This window comes from Echinops telfairi, unplaced genomic scaffold (genome assembly GCF_000313985.2).
Source record: "Echinops telfairi isolate 266 unplaced genomic scaffold, ASM31398v2 ScPeMD7_9;HRSCAF=40, whole genome shotgun sequence".
Classification (NCBI taxonomy): Eukaryota; Metazoa; Chordata; class Mammalia; order Afrosoricida; family Tenrecidae; genus Echinops; species Echinops telfairi.
In genome coordinates, this window is record NW_022103906.1 from 51,358,260 (window position 1) to 51,377,097 (window position 18,838).

At 33.7% G+C, this 18,838-nt stretch overlaps 1 protein-coding gene across 3 annotated transcripts in view; it reads left to right on the plus strand.

Annotated features, from left to right (window-relative positions):
• MICU3 (mitochondrial calcium uptake family member 3) overlaps positions 1–18,838 on the plus strand; it is a 111,558-nt gene that overhangs the window by 54,597 nt on the left and 38,123 nt on the right. The window contains exons 3-8 of one of the 3 annotated variants that reach the window (XM_004696174.2): positions 1,110–1,141; positions 5,290–5,368; positions 8,051–8,098; positions 10,397–10,479; positions 13,594–13,665; positions 17,440–17,478. In XM_004696174.2, coding sequence (XP_004696231.1) covers positions 1,110–1,141; positions 5,290–5,368; positions 8,051–8,098; positions 10,397–10,479; positions 13,594–13,665; positions 17,440–17,478 — 353 coding nt within the window. The remainder of the gene's footprint in view (positions 1–1,109; positions 1,142–5,289; positions 5,369–8,050; positions 8,099–10,396; positions 10,480–13,593; positions 13,666–17,439; positions 17,479–18,838) is intronic. The other 2 variants (XM_045286610.1, XM_045286611.1) reach the window with 2 other exon arrangements.

Below are 18,838 nucleotides of genomic sequence, written 5' to 3' on the forward strand. Positions count from 1 at the left end.
GTGCTGTTACGCAAAAACCGCGATAGAGTGAAGCCGTGGAAGTCGAAGCGCGAAGTGGCGAGGGTTCACTGTACACTGATTATTTATCCAAATATTGTATAAACTATTGTGCTTGAGATAGTGTGGTGCCAGGATATAGGAAATCTACAAAATAAAGTAATTTTACTTATTTTATTTAAATGTAACACCCATGTTTTAAGGATGCCCCTGAACAGAAGCAGAGAATGGAAAACAAGATGAGTTTTCTACCATTTTACTACTCTCCCTTTTATTTCTTTTTCCTCTCTGCCCTCTTTCTATCCCTTTACCTTAAAGAAATCTGTTCTATAAGTTGTAGTGCCATTGTGATAAAATTTTCACTTTCCCTATGGGAGACTGGTTCACTTCCACTCAGCAGACAGCAAGCTCAGCTGCATTCGTCAGTGGAGGTCTTTGTTGTGATGCCGAATACGTTTCAGCAGAGCCCCCTGACTATGACAGAGGAGGAAGAAAAACCTAATGATTGTTTTACATCAGCCAGTGAAAAACCCAATGGGTCACAACCATTTGATCCTCTTGTACATGAGGTCACCATGGGTCAGGGGCTGATTCAGTGGCTGCTAACAATAACTGGGACAATCACATAACAGATATCATGGATAATACCTTAAAAGAATAATTTTTGTGTTAATTTTTCATATTCTAATGTGAATATTTATAAATGTAAGTTATGCTTATGTGCATAAGATATTTAAAATAAACTCAATTAATTTGATAAGTCCAAAAAGTCCCATATTAAGGTAGTATGATTATGTAAAGATTTGTGCCCCATTTCTTTGATATTACTTGTACTCTATAGTATATAAAATAAATAGATAACATGTATATGATGATACCATATGAGAGGGCTTCAAAAAGTTTATGAAATAGTGTAATTCAAAGGTAACACAATTTTTCCACAAAGTTTTTAAACAAAGTCTCCTCGTGTATCCTATTCTTGGTTTTATTAGAAACTTTCTTGTTAAACATAAATGATTGGTTGTAAGTCATAATTGTAGTTGGTTACTGAATTTGGATGTAAATTACATGAAGTATTTATTCCACAATTAATTTATGTTTGTTTATTTTAGATGCTAAAACATGGAAATCATTTTCCAAACAGGTGGGTTAAAGCTCTTGATATAGTTGTGATTGTATAAATAGATAATTAAATAGATTTATAAATTGAATTTATAAATTATAATTCAATTTATAAATTGAAGCAAGTTGCCAATTTTGCATTCCAGGTTGTCAGAAAATTAAAAATTTGTGTAATTCCAAGTGTTAGGAAAGACAGGGATCAATGTATGGGTGTAAATTGGCATTCCCAATTTGCAAAATAGTTTGGCATTATCTAATTTACTCAGTGAAAATACACATATATACTCTACTCCTAATAATTTCACTTGTAGGTTTAAATTTTATAACTGTACATACATGTACCTAGTAAGATTACAGTTGAGGGGGAGGAGGTGATAATATATCTATCCTGTGATCCAGTCATTTTATAGCAGCATGTAAGAAATTCTTGTTGAAATTCAGGAGAGGTACACAAGAATATTTGTAGATCATTCATGATGGTCAAAACAAACTCAGTACCACATCAATAGTCAGATTGATGAATAAATAGTTATATATTCATTCAGCAAATACTATGAAGTAACAAAGTATATGAATTATAGCAATGTTTGACTAGACGAATCTCAAAAACAATAGTTATGTGAATAAAACTGTTCACAAAAATATATAAAGTGTCCTTTTACTTACATAAAATTTAGAACTGGAAAAATGTATTATTTAGCAATGCATGTATGGGTGGGAAAATTAAAACTCACTATAGTGTTTGCATCTAAGGGATAGGGCAGGGTATGTGTTCAAGAGGGTTCAGAGGCTTGTAAGGTACTGGTAATGTTCTGTTTTTTAACTAGGTTATAAGGACATGACTAGTTTTTGTTATTGCTCTTTATATTGTACATATTTTTCATTTATATGTTCATATGTATGATCAAGGTCACTATGAAAATTAAAGGAGTATTAGCAAACTGAAACCTCTTTGTCCATTAAAGGGAGTTCTCCAACAGCCTATAGCAGCGATCATGCTTACTTAGGAAACGTTGGAGAAATTTCCTTAGAATCACATAGGAGGGACTTCTGAAAGTTTGTGGATTAAAATTTGTGACCTTTTAATTCCATCTTTCCATGAACTTTTTGAAGTCCCAACATACATGATTTTAAAGAAAATGATTCCAAATTTCCTAAGTAATTGTGATATCATGCCTGTTGTAGACTCTTGGAAAAAGTATTTTACAAATTACAATGGGAAGAACATAAGTAGGCAATACAGGAAAAGAAACAATAAAAACACAAATATGTGAAAATATTAACTTCAACAGTAAACCAAACTCACTGCCATCGAGTCAATGCTGACTCATAACAACCCCCTGTGGGTCTCCAAGACTTTATCTGTATATGGGAGTAGCCCATCTTTCTCCTGTGGAGCTGCTGGTGGTTTCGAACTGCCAACCATGCGGATTGCAGCTCAAAGTGTAACCATTACACCACCAGGGCTCTTAAACAGTAAAGAAATATAAAATAAAGCAATGACACATTGTATCAAATAGATAAAGGCTTATGTAATGAAAATATCTGGTATCAGAGAGGGTTTTGAGAAATAAGTAATTATAAAATTTAAGAGAAATGTAAATTCTTATGACATTTGTGAAAGAAAGGGTGGTAGTAACTCAAAATTACTAAATATTTGTTTTGCTAGTAATTTATCTGATAATAATACTATGACTAATAATAAAAACAATTACAGCGAACTTTTTCTGGTTGCTTACTATCTACTGAGCATTGTTCTGATAGGTTTGCCCATATTTACCCAGTTAATTCTGACAATAACTTAAAAGTAGATATTTTTATCGTCTTGGTTTTACAGATGCTAACACAGACACAAAGCGGTTTAAAAACTTGCCAGGGTCAGCAGCTAGGAACTTGCCGAGTCTGATTCACAAGCTTAATGTTCAGCTCTTACATATCTCAGTATGCTGGCTCTGAGGTTACACATTACACTATTTTTCATGGTAGTGTGATGTTAGAAGTCATGTCTCTGAATGATTCAGTGAGTGAGTTGAATTGACATAGTGATTAATTATCTTACTTATAATGTAGTCATGTCCAGAAATAGGAAGAAGACTGCCTTTAGTAACATACCTATTTTCTTTGAGTGTCTTTGTGTTTTGTTTATCCTAATGATAATTTTAAAAGAAAGTGAAAAAAATAGTGCTGTTGGTCATTGGGAAAGTTTAATTCTTTTTAGGGTAAAAGCTGGATATCTGTTCTTCAAAGCCGTTTGCTTGGGGAATTGTTAAGCTTGATATACAATTCTTACAAGGAAAATAATGGTATCTTTAGGTCTAAAATTGTTGAAATATAATTATTTCACTTAGTACTCTTTTAATCTAACTAAAGTTCTCGTAGCAGGATACATTTTCAGCCATAAAATACTATATGCTGGTGGTATAGTGGGTACCATATTGGGCTGTTAACCACAAGACCAGCAGTTCAAAACCACCTTGGAAGAAAGATGAGAGTTTCTACTTCCATAAGGAATTCCATCATTTTGGAAATTCACAAGGACAATTTTACTCTGTCCTCTAGGGTTGCTGTGAGTTAAAATTGACTTGAAGACAATAAGTGTTTTAGAGCTGAGCCTTTAAAATTAAAATACGTATTTGACAAGAAAATGCATCCATTTTATGTTAAATACAAAGAGGAAGTTACAAAATGATCTAGTATTTGTAAAAATAGTAAGTTTGCTAGGAATCTGTGTATTGTAAACATTGAAGTGCTTGAATACTTACACTGAGGGTTAGTGGTTCAAACCCATCCAGAGGCAGCTTGGAAGACAGGCCTGGCAATTTGTTACTAAAAAGTCGCAAGCCATGAAAATCCTGTGGCACAGTTCCACCCTGCACACATGGGACCACCAGTGTGCATCAGAATCAAGTCACTGGCAAGCAACAACAGAAGTTAGAGGATTAGAATTAAAAGATACACAGAAAACTTTTAATTGTGGCTCATTTTAGTCTGTGTTCCCCATTTTCTGTTTTTCATACACACATGCACACACACGGTGCTTCAACACGTTCTTGGGAGAAGTCCATCATCTTTCACTTCTGTTTTTCCATTAACATTTTGATGCCACCTCGTATATGCTAATACGATAGGCATCTATGAACCACAAACACACCACACTTTGGAATGCTTGAAATAGTACATGAGAAAATGGAATTAAAATAATGGAATGTTTCCACAAACTTTCTGAAGCTCTACTGACTATACCTGAGGCTGTCTGGAAGCAAGCAAACTGCCAGATCTTTCTTAAAGAACTCGTGATCGATTCAAGCTATTGACCTTTGAGTTGCAGCTTAGTGCTTAACCACCTTGCAGCCCAATCCAAACCCAAACCCAAACCCATTGCCATTGATTTGATCCCAACTTAGAAAAACTCTATAGGACAGAAGAATTGCTCCACTGGGATTCTAAGACACTATATGGGAACAGACATCCTTATCTTTTTCCCATGGAGCAACTGGCGGTTTTGAACCACTGACCTTGGGGTTAACAGTCCAATGCTTAACCCATAGCACCACCAAGATTCCTTTTCTAACCCTATTAAAAAAAAAAAAAGAAAGAAACTTACTGCAGCAAATCCATTCTGACTCATACTGACCCACATACAGAGTAGAACTGACCTTCTGAGTTTCCAAGGCAAATTGTCCTCTTTCTTCCAAGGAGCTGCTGGTGGGCTTGAACCACTGTTCTTGTGGTTAGCAGCCCAGCATGTTATCCATGTTATCCACCAAGGCTCCCTGTAAACGTTTCCAAATCTAAGAAGACTACAGAGATAAACATGTTATGTGAAAGTTCATCTCTGACTTTGAAAAAGAAATCCACCTTTTTATAGGCATTCATAAAACCAGCTCTGTTTTACCTTAATTTGATTGTCTTTATATGTACCTCAAATTACAGAATTACTGTGAAGATATCAATAACTCCAAATAAATATAATACAGCATCTTTGTTTATATTATTAAGGGAAAAACACTGCGTTTAAGACTGTAAGGACTACAAATTTAGATTAGGATCCTCACTGCCATGTTTCAGCTCTCAAGTGAAGAAAACTTTTACATCAATATTTAAATATCTTTTTGACCTACATCATAAATAGCTTACCTATTGATCAGTATTTGTTACCTTATGTCATAGGAATTAAATCAAATACTTTCAGAAACACCACCAGTTTGGAAAGGATCATCAAAGCTATTTCGAAATCTTAAAGAAAGAGGTAAGCTAATTTTAATGGTTTATTTTAATATTGACATAAGAAATTCAAATTATCATATATACTCAAGTATAAGCCAACCCAAATAGTCACTGAGGCACCTAATTTTACCACAGAAACTACATTTAAAATGTGCTGAAAATCTCGGCTTATACTCGAGTACATACAGTAGTTATGCTGACTCACATTTAACTGGAGTAAGAAGAAATGAACAGGGACTGTATGTTTTATTGTGGGTTTATCATACCTCGGATTTTTAAATCTTTGAGAAATCTGAACCCAAGGACCTTTAAAAAGCTCAAGCAGTTTTCTCCTGGAAGTTGCCTTAACGTGGAATGATAGGATAAGAAAAATTCAAAGCTACAAATAACCAAGTGAATGTGGTTAATTAAAATATATTTTCCCTAATACCTTTCATAGGAAAATACAAATGGGTTGAAATACAATTTCAGAGAAATAAATACATGCAATGAGAAAAGCTTTTAGTTGGGGGAGGGATTTAATATGGAAGCTCTGGGTTTAGACATTTCCTAATCTTTCTTATGTTGCATGTATATTTTGCATGCCTCCAACTATGGGGAGATGATGTTTTCAGTGATGTCCTGTAGAACTGCCTGCAGTGATGGATATGTTCTATTTCTGTGCTGTCCAAGTTGATAGCCACTAGCCAAATGTGTCTTTTAGCACTAGTAATTAGTATAATTGAGGAATATAATTTTAATTTTTAAAAAGATTTTAGTTATTGAATTTATGTACTCACATATGAATACTCTATAAAAAGTGCAGAGCTATATCACACTGATCACATTATCAAGATAATTCATGAGGCCAGAGTTTTAAATCCAATAAATTCAGTGATGTATGTACAAAGAAACTTGTCTTATTAATCAAGTGTAAGACAGAGAAATTTTAAAGTTAATTTATCAGCGCTCTTGAAAATTAAATTTTAAATGAAATTTATCTGATTTACCTCAAATTATCTATTACATAACTTTTTTGGAAACGTGTATTATATGGTTATATTTACCAACTATAATAAAGTATGACACAGCATCCAAACAATGCTTTTAAGGAATTCTTTTTTTTTTACTTTCAAAAATGAATTTAATTGTCATCTTTTGAATTTTATTTTTAAATATTACCTTATGCTTTGCATTTATTTTTACACTTTGATCCTGAGTAGTCTTAATATCATGGGAAAGGTTAATTTTAGAGTTTTCCATTGTCGCGATTGAAAAGTGCTAAAGAGTTTACAGTTCAGATTTAGTAGTATTTTTCTTCTTATTGACCATTTGTATTAAATTCTATCTCAGGTTTTCTTTTTTCTCTTTCTCTTGGATGATGCCACTTCAGAAACCGTTAGTTCTTAATTTATCTTTCTCATAGAAATATTTTAGTAAAAGACTTTTGTTCCTGATTTAATCTTTTTAAAAAGTTCTATAGATGATTGCCTACCATGATGATCATGACTAGAGTTCTCACTGTTATCTTTTCTTGGGGAAATTTTAGTTAACAAACAGGTGTGAGGTATATTGCAGTTATTGAACTTGATTATACTGACCAACTTCTCAGTATTCCACCGGTCAGAACAACAGTGATATGGGATTGTGTACACAAGGGTCCCATTTCCAATCCCATTATCTCTTTCTTCTTTATGTATTTATGTTTCTCTCTCCTTTTTTGTGTGATCCCTATGGAATCTAAGTTTTTTATCTTTATATACCATGATGATCCCAGAATCTTTCTCCCATAACCTTCCTGGCAATCAACCAGAACTATCTGCCTATAGGTCACAATATTCTAGTATAAACAAAAGAAGGGAATGCTTTCAGGGCCTCCGAGCTAGTTCCCTTCATGTCTTCTGACAAACTGCCTGACAGTAGCTCTTCTTGTCTTTGTTCTGTAACAAAAGAGAGAACCTCTAAAGAACTTCAGGTAAAATGGAATTTCAAATTTTACATTTTAATTCAAGGATTTTTATACACGTTACCAAGTATTGGAACTATATGATAAGTCAATACGTGTTACAGGTTTTTCTTGATTTTGATTTTCTAGTATCTGCTTGTAGGGTCAATTAAGCCATTAATTCTAATGTCTGTGAGAGTTCAAAAACAAGAATTTTAGTAACAGATCTGTTTTTACTTATTATAGACTCCTTTTAGAGTTAGTAATTAAGGAGTTACAATTGACTCAGGGTGTGACACACAAAAAGGGTAAACAATTTAATTAAAATAACTTCTTAGAAGAGCACATTTAATAGAAGCATTAACTTTATCAAGAAAATAACATGTTAACTTGAAACAAATATTAACTATGGATCACTTTTAGGTGTTAATTATCTTCAACTTTTAATTTTATGATAAATGTATATATTTAAAAACAAGTTTAAAAATTGCAACTAAGTGAACATAATTTTGCTTTGAAAAATATATTTGAACAATAATGGAAATTTGTATCAGTTTCTACAAGGGTTTGATGAGCAATTTGATTGCTTGTTTTGTTAGTATTATAATAATTTGCTCTCATGTAAAACAATATCTAGAATCTGCTTTAGCCCTTAAGTTATTAAAAAAAAAACTTGTTACTCATATTCATCATTGCTATTAGAATAATATTTTACTTTGATAAAGATGAAAATAAAGTAGTATTTTACATATAGCATAATTAATAATATTTTTCTTCTAGGTGTGATTTCTTACACAGAGTATCTTTTTCTTTTGTGTATTTTAACAAGTAAGTATACTCCTAAGATCTATTGCAGTTTTTATATTTAATCAAAATCTTAGACCACAAAGCTTTATTCAACTCTGTTGAAAATTATTTTAGTCATATATATGCTGTTTTGTAAAATGCATGTCCCAATGCCACAGAAAAATGTTGCATAGCAGTATCAAGAGTAAAAACCATAAATAACATTTACTTATGGTAGAAAGTCTTCATCACTTATAAATGTATATCATACCAATTCTTGCTTTAATTTAAAAGAAACCCTGAAGTGTGGATCTCAAGAAAGATACAGGTACTAGTTCTGTGCAGTTCGTAATTGGTTATTCAAAACTGGAGCGCTACAATGTTGACTGCAGTCCAAGTCAGTGAGGAACACTGCCCTAAGAATGAGAGGGGTGGATACCTCCGTGTCTCAGAGACTGGTTGAAAAGTAGTCTGGGTACGTAAACCAGCACGATAGGCAAAAATATGAATATTGTTGGTTAGGAAAGCCAGTTGTTAAAAAGGGGAGAGATGTGAGTTAAGAGTATAGCAAAAACACAAACCATGGGTTTTGCTTATTATAGAAATGTTGAAATCTTTGGGTGCTGTGGGATTCTGTTTGGAGTTCTGGACCCATCTGTAGTTGAAAAAAATATGGTATGTTATGTTTTTTAGAACCAAGAAACATGAAAAAGAGGGCCTGGTAGGTAGTGAACTGTATAATCATTGATTAATATGTTTTTTGTCAATAGGTGTCTGATCTTTACCTTTAGAAATTTTAAGCAATTCTACTAAGGGCTTCCTTTATATTTGTATTTCCAACATCTTTTATAACCTCAAAACATGCTTATCAGATGTAGTCTAGCTGTGTTCCTGTCTTTAGTGAGTAGTAATCAAAGTAAGCGCAGAATTCTAAAATATATGCAAGAAATGAACTGCAAACGTAGTGGTTTCCATTTCTGTTCTTTTCAGAGGTTGTTATTATAGTCAAGAAACTGGCTACATGCTTCTCTTTTGCCAGGTTCAAGATTTCACAACAGGTAGTGGCAAGTGTGTCTGCGGGAGGTCCCTTTTAAAACTTAGTTCCGTCTGAAAAGAAAAGGTCAAATGTTTTGAGAAAAGCATGCATACTGAGGAGTTCTTTGAAGGATGCTTTCAAGTTTTCTTCTAGCCATGTTCCTTCTTTATGCTTTACAAGTCAAAAGAGAAAAGGTATTAAACCTTTATAGAAGGAGATCTCAGTATGTAAAAATATCAGCAAAGTAATTGTTCCGTGTATTTTGAAGAGTTGAGTTACTAATTCATATCTCTAATTTTAGATTTCTCTTTTCAAAGCCTCTAATTTTAAGCCTCAAAATGGGAACTGTGTATGGGAAGTGTCAAAGATTTTTCTATAGCTTATTTTTTCTTGATTTCCACATGAAATAGTTATTATAAAATTCACTGCCTTACAGTTCTCTTAATCCTTAATTTGTTATCTTAAAACATAAAAGGGCATCATTTTGTAATCTTTCATATTGCTTTAACTTATTTTCATAAGTTATTTTAGTTGTAATTTTTCCTAGAATGGGCTGGCTTATTGTAGTGTCAACCTTCTCCCGCACCCCCCACCAAACTCTTAAGCAATTAAATTAATGGAAAAGATTTCAAATGTAATCAGCTGCTATTTTCCCTTGAAACAAACTGGCAGATTTTGGATATGAATGAGAAATAGTTATTTTTCTAAGGAAAGTATTAAGGTTTTTCTGTTGGTATTATTTAAAAAGCACTTACAGAAGTGTATTATCAATTCTATTCCTAAGTATGCTAACATGTGTACATCTACATAACTTGTTCTAGTTAACTACTTGTAGCATGTTACTTTTCTTTAAACAAGGTCAAATCAAGGTTTATTTAGTATTAGTATTAGAACTAATTATATTATTTTTATATACATAACTTTCATTTTTATATTGAAGAAGTCATAACCACTTTTAATAGTATATAAATAAGCATAGGTATAAGCCAGACAGAAATAAATAAATAACATGTCCCTGCTGAAAAGAACCAAAATCTCACTAACACCGTAAATATAGACATCATACATTCTTTTGGACCAGCTGGCTATATGGAATCACGGGAAGTCATGATGCATCAGAAGTACCAAAAATAGGCTCCTGTGATGCAATTGCATAAGAATTTTTTTTGAATATCATGTACCTTTTTATATCGTTGAAGTATTTCTGTACCAAATATATGAGTAATAGTTTACCACTAACAAAGACATTTTGCGTATAATACTGTTTTTCATTTTAAAAATCCTTTTTGTATTTTTTCTGGCAGAGCCACATGCAGGTTTTAGAATAGCTTTCAACATGTTTGACACTGACGGCAATGAGATGGTGGATAAAAAGGAATTTTTGGTGGTATGTATATAGGATATGCTGCATTTATCAATAATTAAATATTCCTTTTACCTTTATGCATCTGTATTATTTATTAGGAATACCACCGTTAAAAAGAGAATAGTGAAAAATGTATTATTTTACCTTAAATTGGTAAAGCCATATATCCTCATGTAGTTCGATTATTACTGGCACTATTACAATAAAAATTGTATTCAGTTTGTAAAGATGCTTATAATTATTTGTACCTTTTCTGGGAGTTTGCAATATATCAGATATTTTCTACTGTAAGGATGAAAGGCAATTCTGAAGGTATAAATGCTTCATGAATATTTGATCCCTGCTATGCAAGCACCCAATCACAATTGTTGTCACGGGACTTTCTTTCCTTCTCAATGTAACATTTAAAATTTTTCTCTTTTTCTCTTTGACTTTGGCCTCATACTTGTCCCCACCTTCCTGTTCCTTTCTCCGGTCTGACCGAAGGCTATTCTAAAGCCGAATGAGTAGAACCTCACCCCATAGCGCCAGCCTATGTGCTGGTGATGCTCAAGCCACTCCAGCTGCTTGCTGACCTCACACCACCCAGCCCGCCCCACTCCGGGGGTCTGTTTCTCTATCTAGGTACTATGTATTTGCTTCTGTGCTAAAATACCTGTTTATTCTCAGAAAGCAAGGCCACCCTTAACATTTATATTCAACTCTGTCTTTCCTTATACTGCCTTGTAAAAAGAAAGGAGACTGTTGTGACACATTTTATTTTAAAAATAAGTTGTGCACATTTGGATAGAGGTGGAAAAATTAGTTCATGATCAAGCGGATATTTTTTCTGATTGTGCTTTGTAACAAGCCACAAAAATGTCTCAGAAAACCTCTTTTGAAGGGCTTTTTTTTTTTTTAACCTGTAGAAGCTGGAGCACAGAAAATCTATGAAAACCACTTTTTCCCCACTTGGAGGAGGAAAGTGAAATGAAAAGATGACATTGCTCATCAAAAGCTATTTAGTAGCCATCCAGAAGGAAGCAGGAGATCAGTACTGAGTTCAATCAGAAACTTAATCAAACACCCCCAGCACTTGCCCAGCTGCAGAGGCAGCCAAGCCATTGAGCTCGAACTGCCTGCGAAGGGCCACATACGAGTGCCTGCCATGTAGGGGTGTGAATTTCATTGCCACAAATAAATATACCTTTTTTTTGTCTCTCTAGCTCTCTTTTTTAAAATTTTAATAAATCATTTTATTGGGGGGGGTTCTTAAATTTCTTTTAATTCATACATCAATTGTGTCAAAAAATTTTGAATATATATTTCTGATATCCTAAAATGAGCAGGTTCAGTCTGATATAATTTTTCTTAATAGTGCACAACTATATATAAGGAACTTCCACAAAGGTTTTAGTATCTAAATAATTTTAACGCTTTTGTTCTAGCCACACTACCAAATCCTACCCACTGATTTAAAAATGCAGGCTTGGAACTCAGTTTCTAGAAAAATGCCTATGTAGATTGTGTTTCAGAATAGTGTGTTTGGGCAAATTACTTTAAAAAATTCATGCAGAACTACTTGTTTTCACTTTGCATGCTTGCAAAAGCTGCCCTGTCTTCAGTGCTGTGGTTTACTCCTCAGTGGGTCACCTGCTGTCTCCTTTCATTTTTTTGTGGTCAGAGAGCACAAAGTCTTGAAAATAGATGGTGGAGTTAAGCTTAGTTTTGTAGATGTCTAAAATCTGTAATTCTCCTACCTATTTCTAAGTAACCTTTGCTAAAAAAACTCTTCACTAGGAAAATACATGAAATTAATTTGTATGAAAAAAATAAAATAAATTTGTATGTTAAAAATAATCACTTATTTTTTTACTGTATTCTTAAATAGTATTACATGCTAAGAAGCAATATGCTTTATTTGCATTTTAACTATTACTACGGAAAATGAATTGAGTTAAGATAGCTGTCTAAATTATAGACATAAAACTCGCCATCATCTGGTTGATTCTGACTTACAGCGACCCTATACTGTAACAGGGAACTCTCCAGGGAACCATTATAAGATAGGATTAGGCTTACGCTTGTAGAATTATAGGATTTTAAAGATGATGTAATACAGTTTACAATAATCATAGCTAATATTTAGTGAAAATGAACTATATGCCATGTAATGTGCTAAAGAGTTCCTTGTTACTTGAAATATCTACTCCCCATACACTGCAGTAAAATCAAGCGTTATCTCCATTTTCTACAAAGGGAGACAAGCTTTAAATCAAGTAACTTGCCCAAGGAATGGAACCCTGGTGGCATAGTGGACTACCGTTTGGGCTGTATGTAGTTTGAAACCACTAGCCACTCCGGGTTAAAGAGGAAACTTTCTACTCTTGTAAAGATTTACAGTCTCAGAAACCCACAGGGGCAGTTCTGTTTTGTCCTATAGGGTACTATGATTTTGGTTTTATGGGCCCAAAGAATTCTACGTGAAGAGTTCACCAGGCTCAGTTACCTGAAAGAGACCTTACTGATCATCTAATCCCTTCTCATTTACTATATGAGCAGCTGGACCCCAGAAAGGGTTGAGTGAACTGTCTAGTCATGAAATTAATCATGCACAGCAGAAGCTGGATTCAAACCCAGACTCATTAAGTTCTGTTCCAGTGTTTTTAATACCCAATAGACCAGCTCTTTGTATGTTGGTGCCAAAGTCTAAGTCTTTATTAATAAAATTGTAATTTTATTTAACTTAACCTTGGCTTGCCCATGAAAAATGATGTTTTCTTTCCTTTAGAGCAGCTGTTCTCAATCTGTGGGTCGCGACCCTTTTGGGGGTCAAATGACCCTTTCACAGGGGCCGCCCAATAAATAACAGTAGCAAAATTACAGTTGTGAAGTAGCAACAGAAATAATTTTATGGTTGGGGGGGTCAACACAATGTGAGGAACTGTATTAAAGGGTCGCGGCAATAGGGAGGTTTAGAACCACTGCTTTAGAGGGGGACAAAAGGCCTGTCAGAAAATAGATCTATAGTAATTTTAATTTTCTGAATGCATGCAGGTAACTATTTTCTTTGTTTACAGATTATACCTTATACAAGTAGTAAGTAGATGCCCAGAAACTTATGTAGTTTTTGAGCCTTGATTGGTTTTTTTTTAGCTTCAAGAGATATTCAGGAAAAAAAATGAAAAGAGAGAAACTAAAGGAGATGAAGAAAAACGTGCAATGCTGGTAAGAATAATATATAGTAGTTGCAGGTGGGTTTTCTAGGTAAGATTTATGTTGAGAAATAGGAAATAATGCTTATAACTTTGGAGCTGCCCCTTTCTTTAAAGTTTCTAATGTTTTTATGTAGAAAAATTGCTTCAGCATTTATATGCAGTGATATCAATATTTATACCAGATATTGATATGAACCATCCATATCCATAATCATTCATTAAATTATTTTCATCACTATTAATGTTATCTGTGAGATATGAAGGGTATGTCATATAATAGATTAATGTAGATCATTATGCATGTAAAAATTTAAAGGTGAATTGCAAAGATTTAATTCTAAATGCAAGTGAATTGAATAGTAATATAACAGTATGTCTTAAAGAAAATATAAGGAATGTTTCCTTGCATCCTTATGAATACATATGTCTTACTTTGAACTTAGTTAAGTAACATTTCCCTCCATCTTCCTTCAGTTTTCTTTTTGCCTGTCCCGTGTATTTTAGCCTGATGACAGGCCAGGTTCATATAACTGACACTGTCAGATACTATACATGCACTCCATCAATTAACCAACAGTCATCTTATTATCTGTATTTATGGATAAGGAAATTGAGAATTGGAGAGGTTAAATATGTTCCCCAAACTTAGGATAACTATTAAATCAGGATTTGAACCCATGTCTCTCTAGTTCCAAACCTCCGTTTTTTACCCACTATCACATTATTTCTTCATCTCAGACACAGATAGAAAAACAGTGAATTTTGTTGTCATCCAAATATTAATTATTTAATTTACTGCACAGTAACACTTGTACTTGAAACTCAGACAATTAACTTCTGAAAATTGTAGCTTTTTGTTACTCTCAAAAGAATATGTACTCAAAACTCACTGCCATTGAGTTGATTCCAGCGTGGGCTGCTCACCATGAGGCTACCAATTCAAAACGACTTGGCACACTGCTAGAGAAAGATGCGGTTTTCTATCCCTTTAAAGAGTTACAGTCCAAACCCACAGGGTCAGTTCTGTTCTATTATGTAGGGGCGCTATGGGTGGGGATCAACTTGATTACAGTGAGAATATGCACTAAGCATTTTAAAACATGGATTAACTGTAGCAGATAAGTGCCATATATTAAAACCTCAATATATAAGGGGGTTTCAAAAAGTTGGTGAAAAGGTTATCTTATTATTCCATTTTTCCATCAACTTTTTGAAGTCCTCTCATACTTAGGAAATATATGTTTATAATTAGTTTAGTAAACGATTATTGGTTTATATTGGTTCTTAGGAAATTTGACTCTGATGTAATTAGCAGTATGATCCTCCTCCAATGCATTTTTGACAAAACTTATGGAAGAAACTCTTAAAATCAAAGAACTGACTATCATGTTAACTAAATATTAAAAATAGAACTAAATATTAGCTCTCCACTTAATGTTTTGTTTTTACAATCTAATTAATGTATTCTCTATAAATAAATAGCCCCATAAATCATAAATGAAGTTTTCTAGAATGTTTAGAAATAAGACTAGAGAATTAAATACATTCTTAAATTTTATTTTCTGTAGTTAATATAATATATTGAAAGAATTAACATATATTTTAATTTTGATAGATAACCTTGAATTATAATTGATAGGATAGGCAAATCATCCATTAATGTACATCACTGATTAAATAAGTAGTATTTCAGTAGATAGAAATACAATTGTTTTAATTATGAAACTACTTTCATAAATGACTTACGGAACTTTCAGTAAAAGTACAATAATGTTCTAATCATTAACAGTTGCTAAAACACAGAAATAATAGAGAGCGAGAGGAAAGGGGAAAATCATAGTAGACAGTACATATTGGGAAAAGCCGCATCAGCATAAAACTTAGCTTTCAGCTTCACAGTAGCCAGATAAAGAAGTTAATTTTGATTTAGGGCAAATGTTTCATTATAGTGAATTGATAAGACATCATTAATTTAATTATGGAAGGCCTAGCTGAACCATTGAATTTGAATTATATCAGCATACGCTAAATTGTATTATTTTCTGGGTATATTAGTCATTGTAATAATCCTTTGAAAATATGGGAGAAAGGAAGCTTATTTTAAAGAATAGATAAATCTGACTTATGAATAAAATATAGCTCTTATATAACTTACCTCATAGGTAAGTTAAGGATATTTATCATGTTGCAAATAGTCCTATTGAAATCTTATTTACATAATTTAGCTATCAGAACTATTCCTTCCGACAATTCATGAATAGTCTTTAGTACAGTCTCCAAACAGCACTATACAGCAGTATAAAATTCATTGCCATCAAGTCAATTCCAACATTATGAGACAGAGTGGAACTGCCCCATACCATTTCCAAGATTGTGATCTCTCTGTCACATCTTTCCCTCGACAGCAGTTGTGGGTTCGCAGCCAAGTACTTAACCGTGGCACCACCTGGGCTTCTTGCAACAATATTAACCAATATATTTAAGAATGATGTCAAATTCATGGGTAACTTATTTTAACAGTCGCATTTAAAATCGTGTGAATCTGATGGGGTTTTATTGTATACTACTTAAGAAGGCCAAGTGATGGGTAAATATTGGATTGATAATGGCACGGTTAGTGATTCAAAACCACCTACCACCGTGAGAGAAAGATGAGGTAATTGGTTCCCGTAACAACATATAACCTGGGAAACCCAGCACTTGGCCAGTATGAGTTGAAATCGACCCAATGGCAGGGGTGGGAGTTTTAGTTATGGAGGATTGTGTCGAATGTAAGGTGCTGTTGTCAAGCTGGTAGGTATCAAAATACAGGTCTGTGTATCTTCAGATAATTTTGCTTGATTTTTGAGGAATTGAATTGAGGATATAGTGAAAACACATGGGTGGCAACAGAGTGCTAGCATAGCCGAGGGTCCGGAGCAAGATATTCTGTGTTCAAATCCTGCCCTGCCATCATTACCAGATCTTGACCCTCTCTTTAATTCACTTTCTTCAGTCATAAATGGTACAATTAGTATCAATGCCTATACAGGATTATTACAGGGTTTAAATGAGCTAAAAGCACAGAGCTGCTGGACAGTATATAAAATATGAGCACTCACAAAGACTCACTAATAATAAGACTTATTCTCCTTAAAGTTCTACTTCAGAATGAATATGTAAACCAAAACTACATAAAAATACCTAATTGAAAATGTGACTGCTTCAGAAGGACAGAGGGAAAGGAACATCACATTATTGACATGTTTACTATGTGTTACACTCCATGCTCGGTCCTTCTTTCATGTTGCTCCCATTTAGCTTTCATTACGATTTTGTCAGGTAAGTATAATACCTGCTTTACAGGTGAGAAAACAGTCTTAGATTAACTGACTTGCCTAAGGTCACACCACTATTAAGTTCCACTGCAGGCCTCTCATACCTTTTCCACTCTGCCATACTGCTACGTCTCAAATTTTCCCCTAGGAATTGCTGAAGCAGGTCTAAATCAAGGTACATTCTTAAGAGGAACATATTTTACTCAATGTAGTGTTTCTATGAGAAGGTTATGATGAAATGTTTGAAATGAGTACAAATTCATTAATGTTAACCATGAGCTATTTTTAAAACTTTGCTAGTCATCTTTAATGTTTATACCACTTGTTTTGTGCTCTATATAGAAGTAGCATAATGATTTGCCCTTCCTAATTGATTATTTTGTCATCTTTTTCTTTTTTTTCTTTTGCTATTCTTGGGTTCATTCTGAAATGTGACACTTCATTTGGCCCTTTGTGCTCTGTGTCAGCGTCTTCAACTTTATGGATACCATTCTTCTACTAATAGTGTATGTACAACACCTTAAATGTTCTTTTGTATAAAGCTCTCACCTGTTTTCCTTAATAATGTTATGTCTGTAAAATTAGACCTGCTACTTATTATTTTTAGGAATTTATTGAATACAACTAGATGCAATAAATCAAAAATCTTGTTTTCTCAGATTATGAGAAGACTTAAACATACAGTGTGACTGTGTATATTTAACTTTAAATTGAAAAAAGAGAAAAAACAATGATCAACAACTAAAAACTCTATGCATAAAATGAAACAGATCCTCAGGCTCTGTGCTTGCAGGATACAGATATTTTAAGAATTATATCTACTCATTTGATAGGCAGTCTTTGTTCTGATAAAGAGCTATGTTAATGAATAGACTTAGCCACACTGCTTAGGTTTTTATGATTTCTCCCTTTTGTTCAGAAATTTTTATTACTTAACCTACTACTTATGATCAATACAAGAAAAATATACCAATATAAGTTGATACAGCTGTTAGTCCAGGTAGACTAGAGAAACAAATCCAGGGAGACTTATATCAAAGAGCAATTGTGCATTAAAAAAATATCCCAGTCCAGATCAAGTCCATAAGTCTGATATTAGCCCATATGTCCATAAATTCCTCTTCAGACTCACATACACATGTAATGATTCAGAATGCAGGAGGATTATAGGTCAGTGTGTGGAAAGTATTGTGGACCCAGTGGTGGTGGAAGCTTCTTAGCACTGGCCTGGGTCTCCATGTGGCTCCTTCAGCTCTAGGGCTCTGGCACTATCAGCGCAGCTCCATGTGTCTTGTCACCATGAGGACGAAGCAGAAAGAGTGTGACTAGCCTCCAGTGAGCTATTTATCTCCTTCACACCTTCAAATGAGATCATCAAGCTGCGACCTGATTGACAGACAAACTACCCTTCTGCATTCTTACTAGTCTCAAATTGACACCAGATTATGTAACTACAATGCCTTACCAATTACATGTTAAATATATTGATGTCGCATAGTATAGCTAAAAGGACTATTATTTTTAGACTTTTTAAAAATGCAATGTTGAGAGTTCCTTTAAGTGATCTTCCAATACTGTTTTCCTCTTATGCTGAGCTTCTTTTCCTCATCTGTCTCGAGAAAATCAAACTATTGTTGGCTAGCTAGCTAAGTAACTAAGAATAGACCATGACCTCCACTGAACATATACATGCACAGTCCATTAAACTTTCCCAGGAAGCCATACTTCATTTGGAAGAATCCCTCAAATTGTAAAAAATATTCCACCTGAGAAGCCCTTTAATTCAGAGTGGCTGACAATGTTATTGAATTCAGTTACAGTGCACAATTCTAAAAGCAAGTGTGTTGCCTCTTGTATTGGATAGTT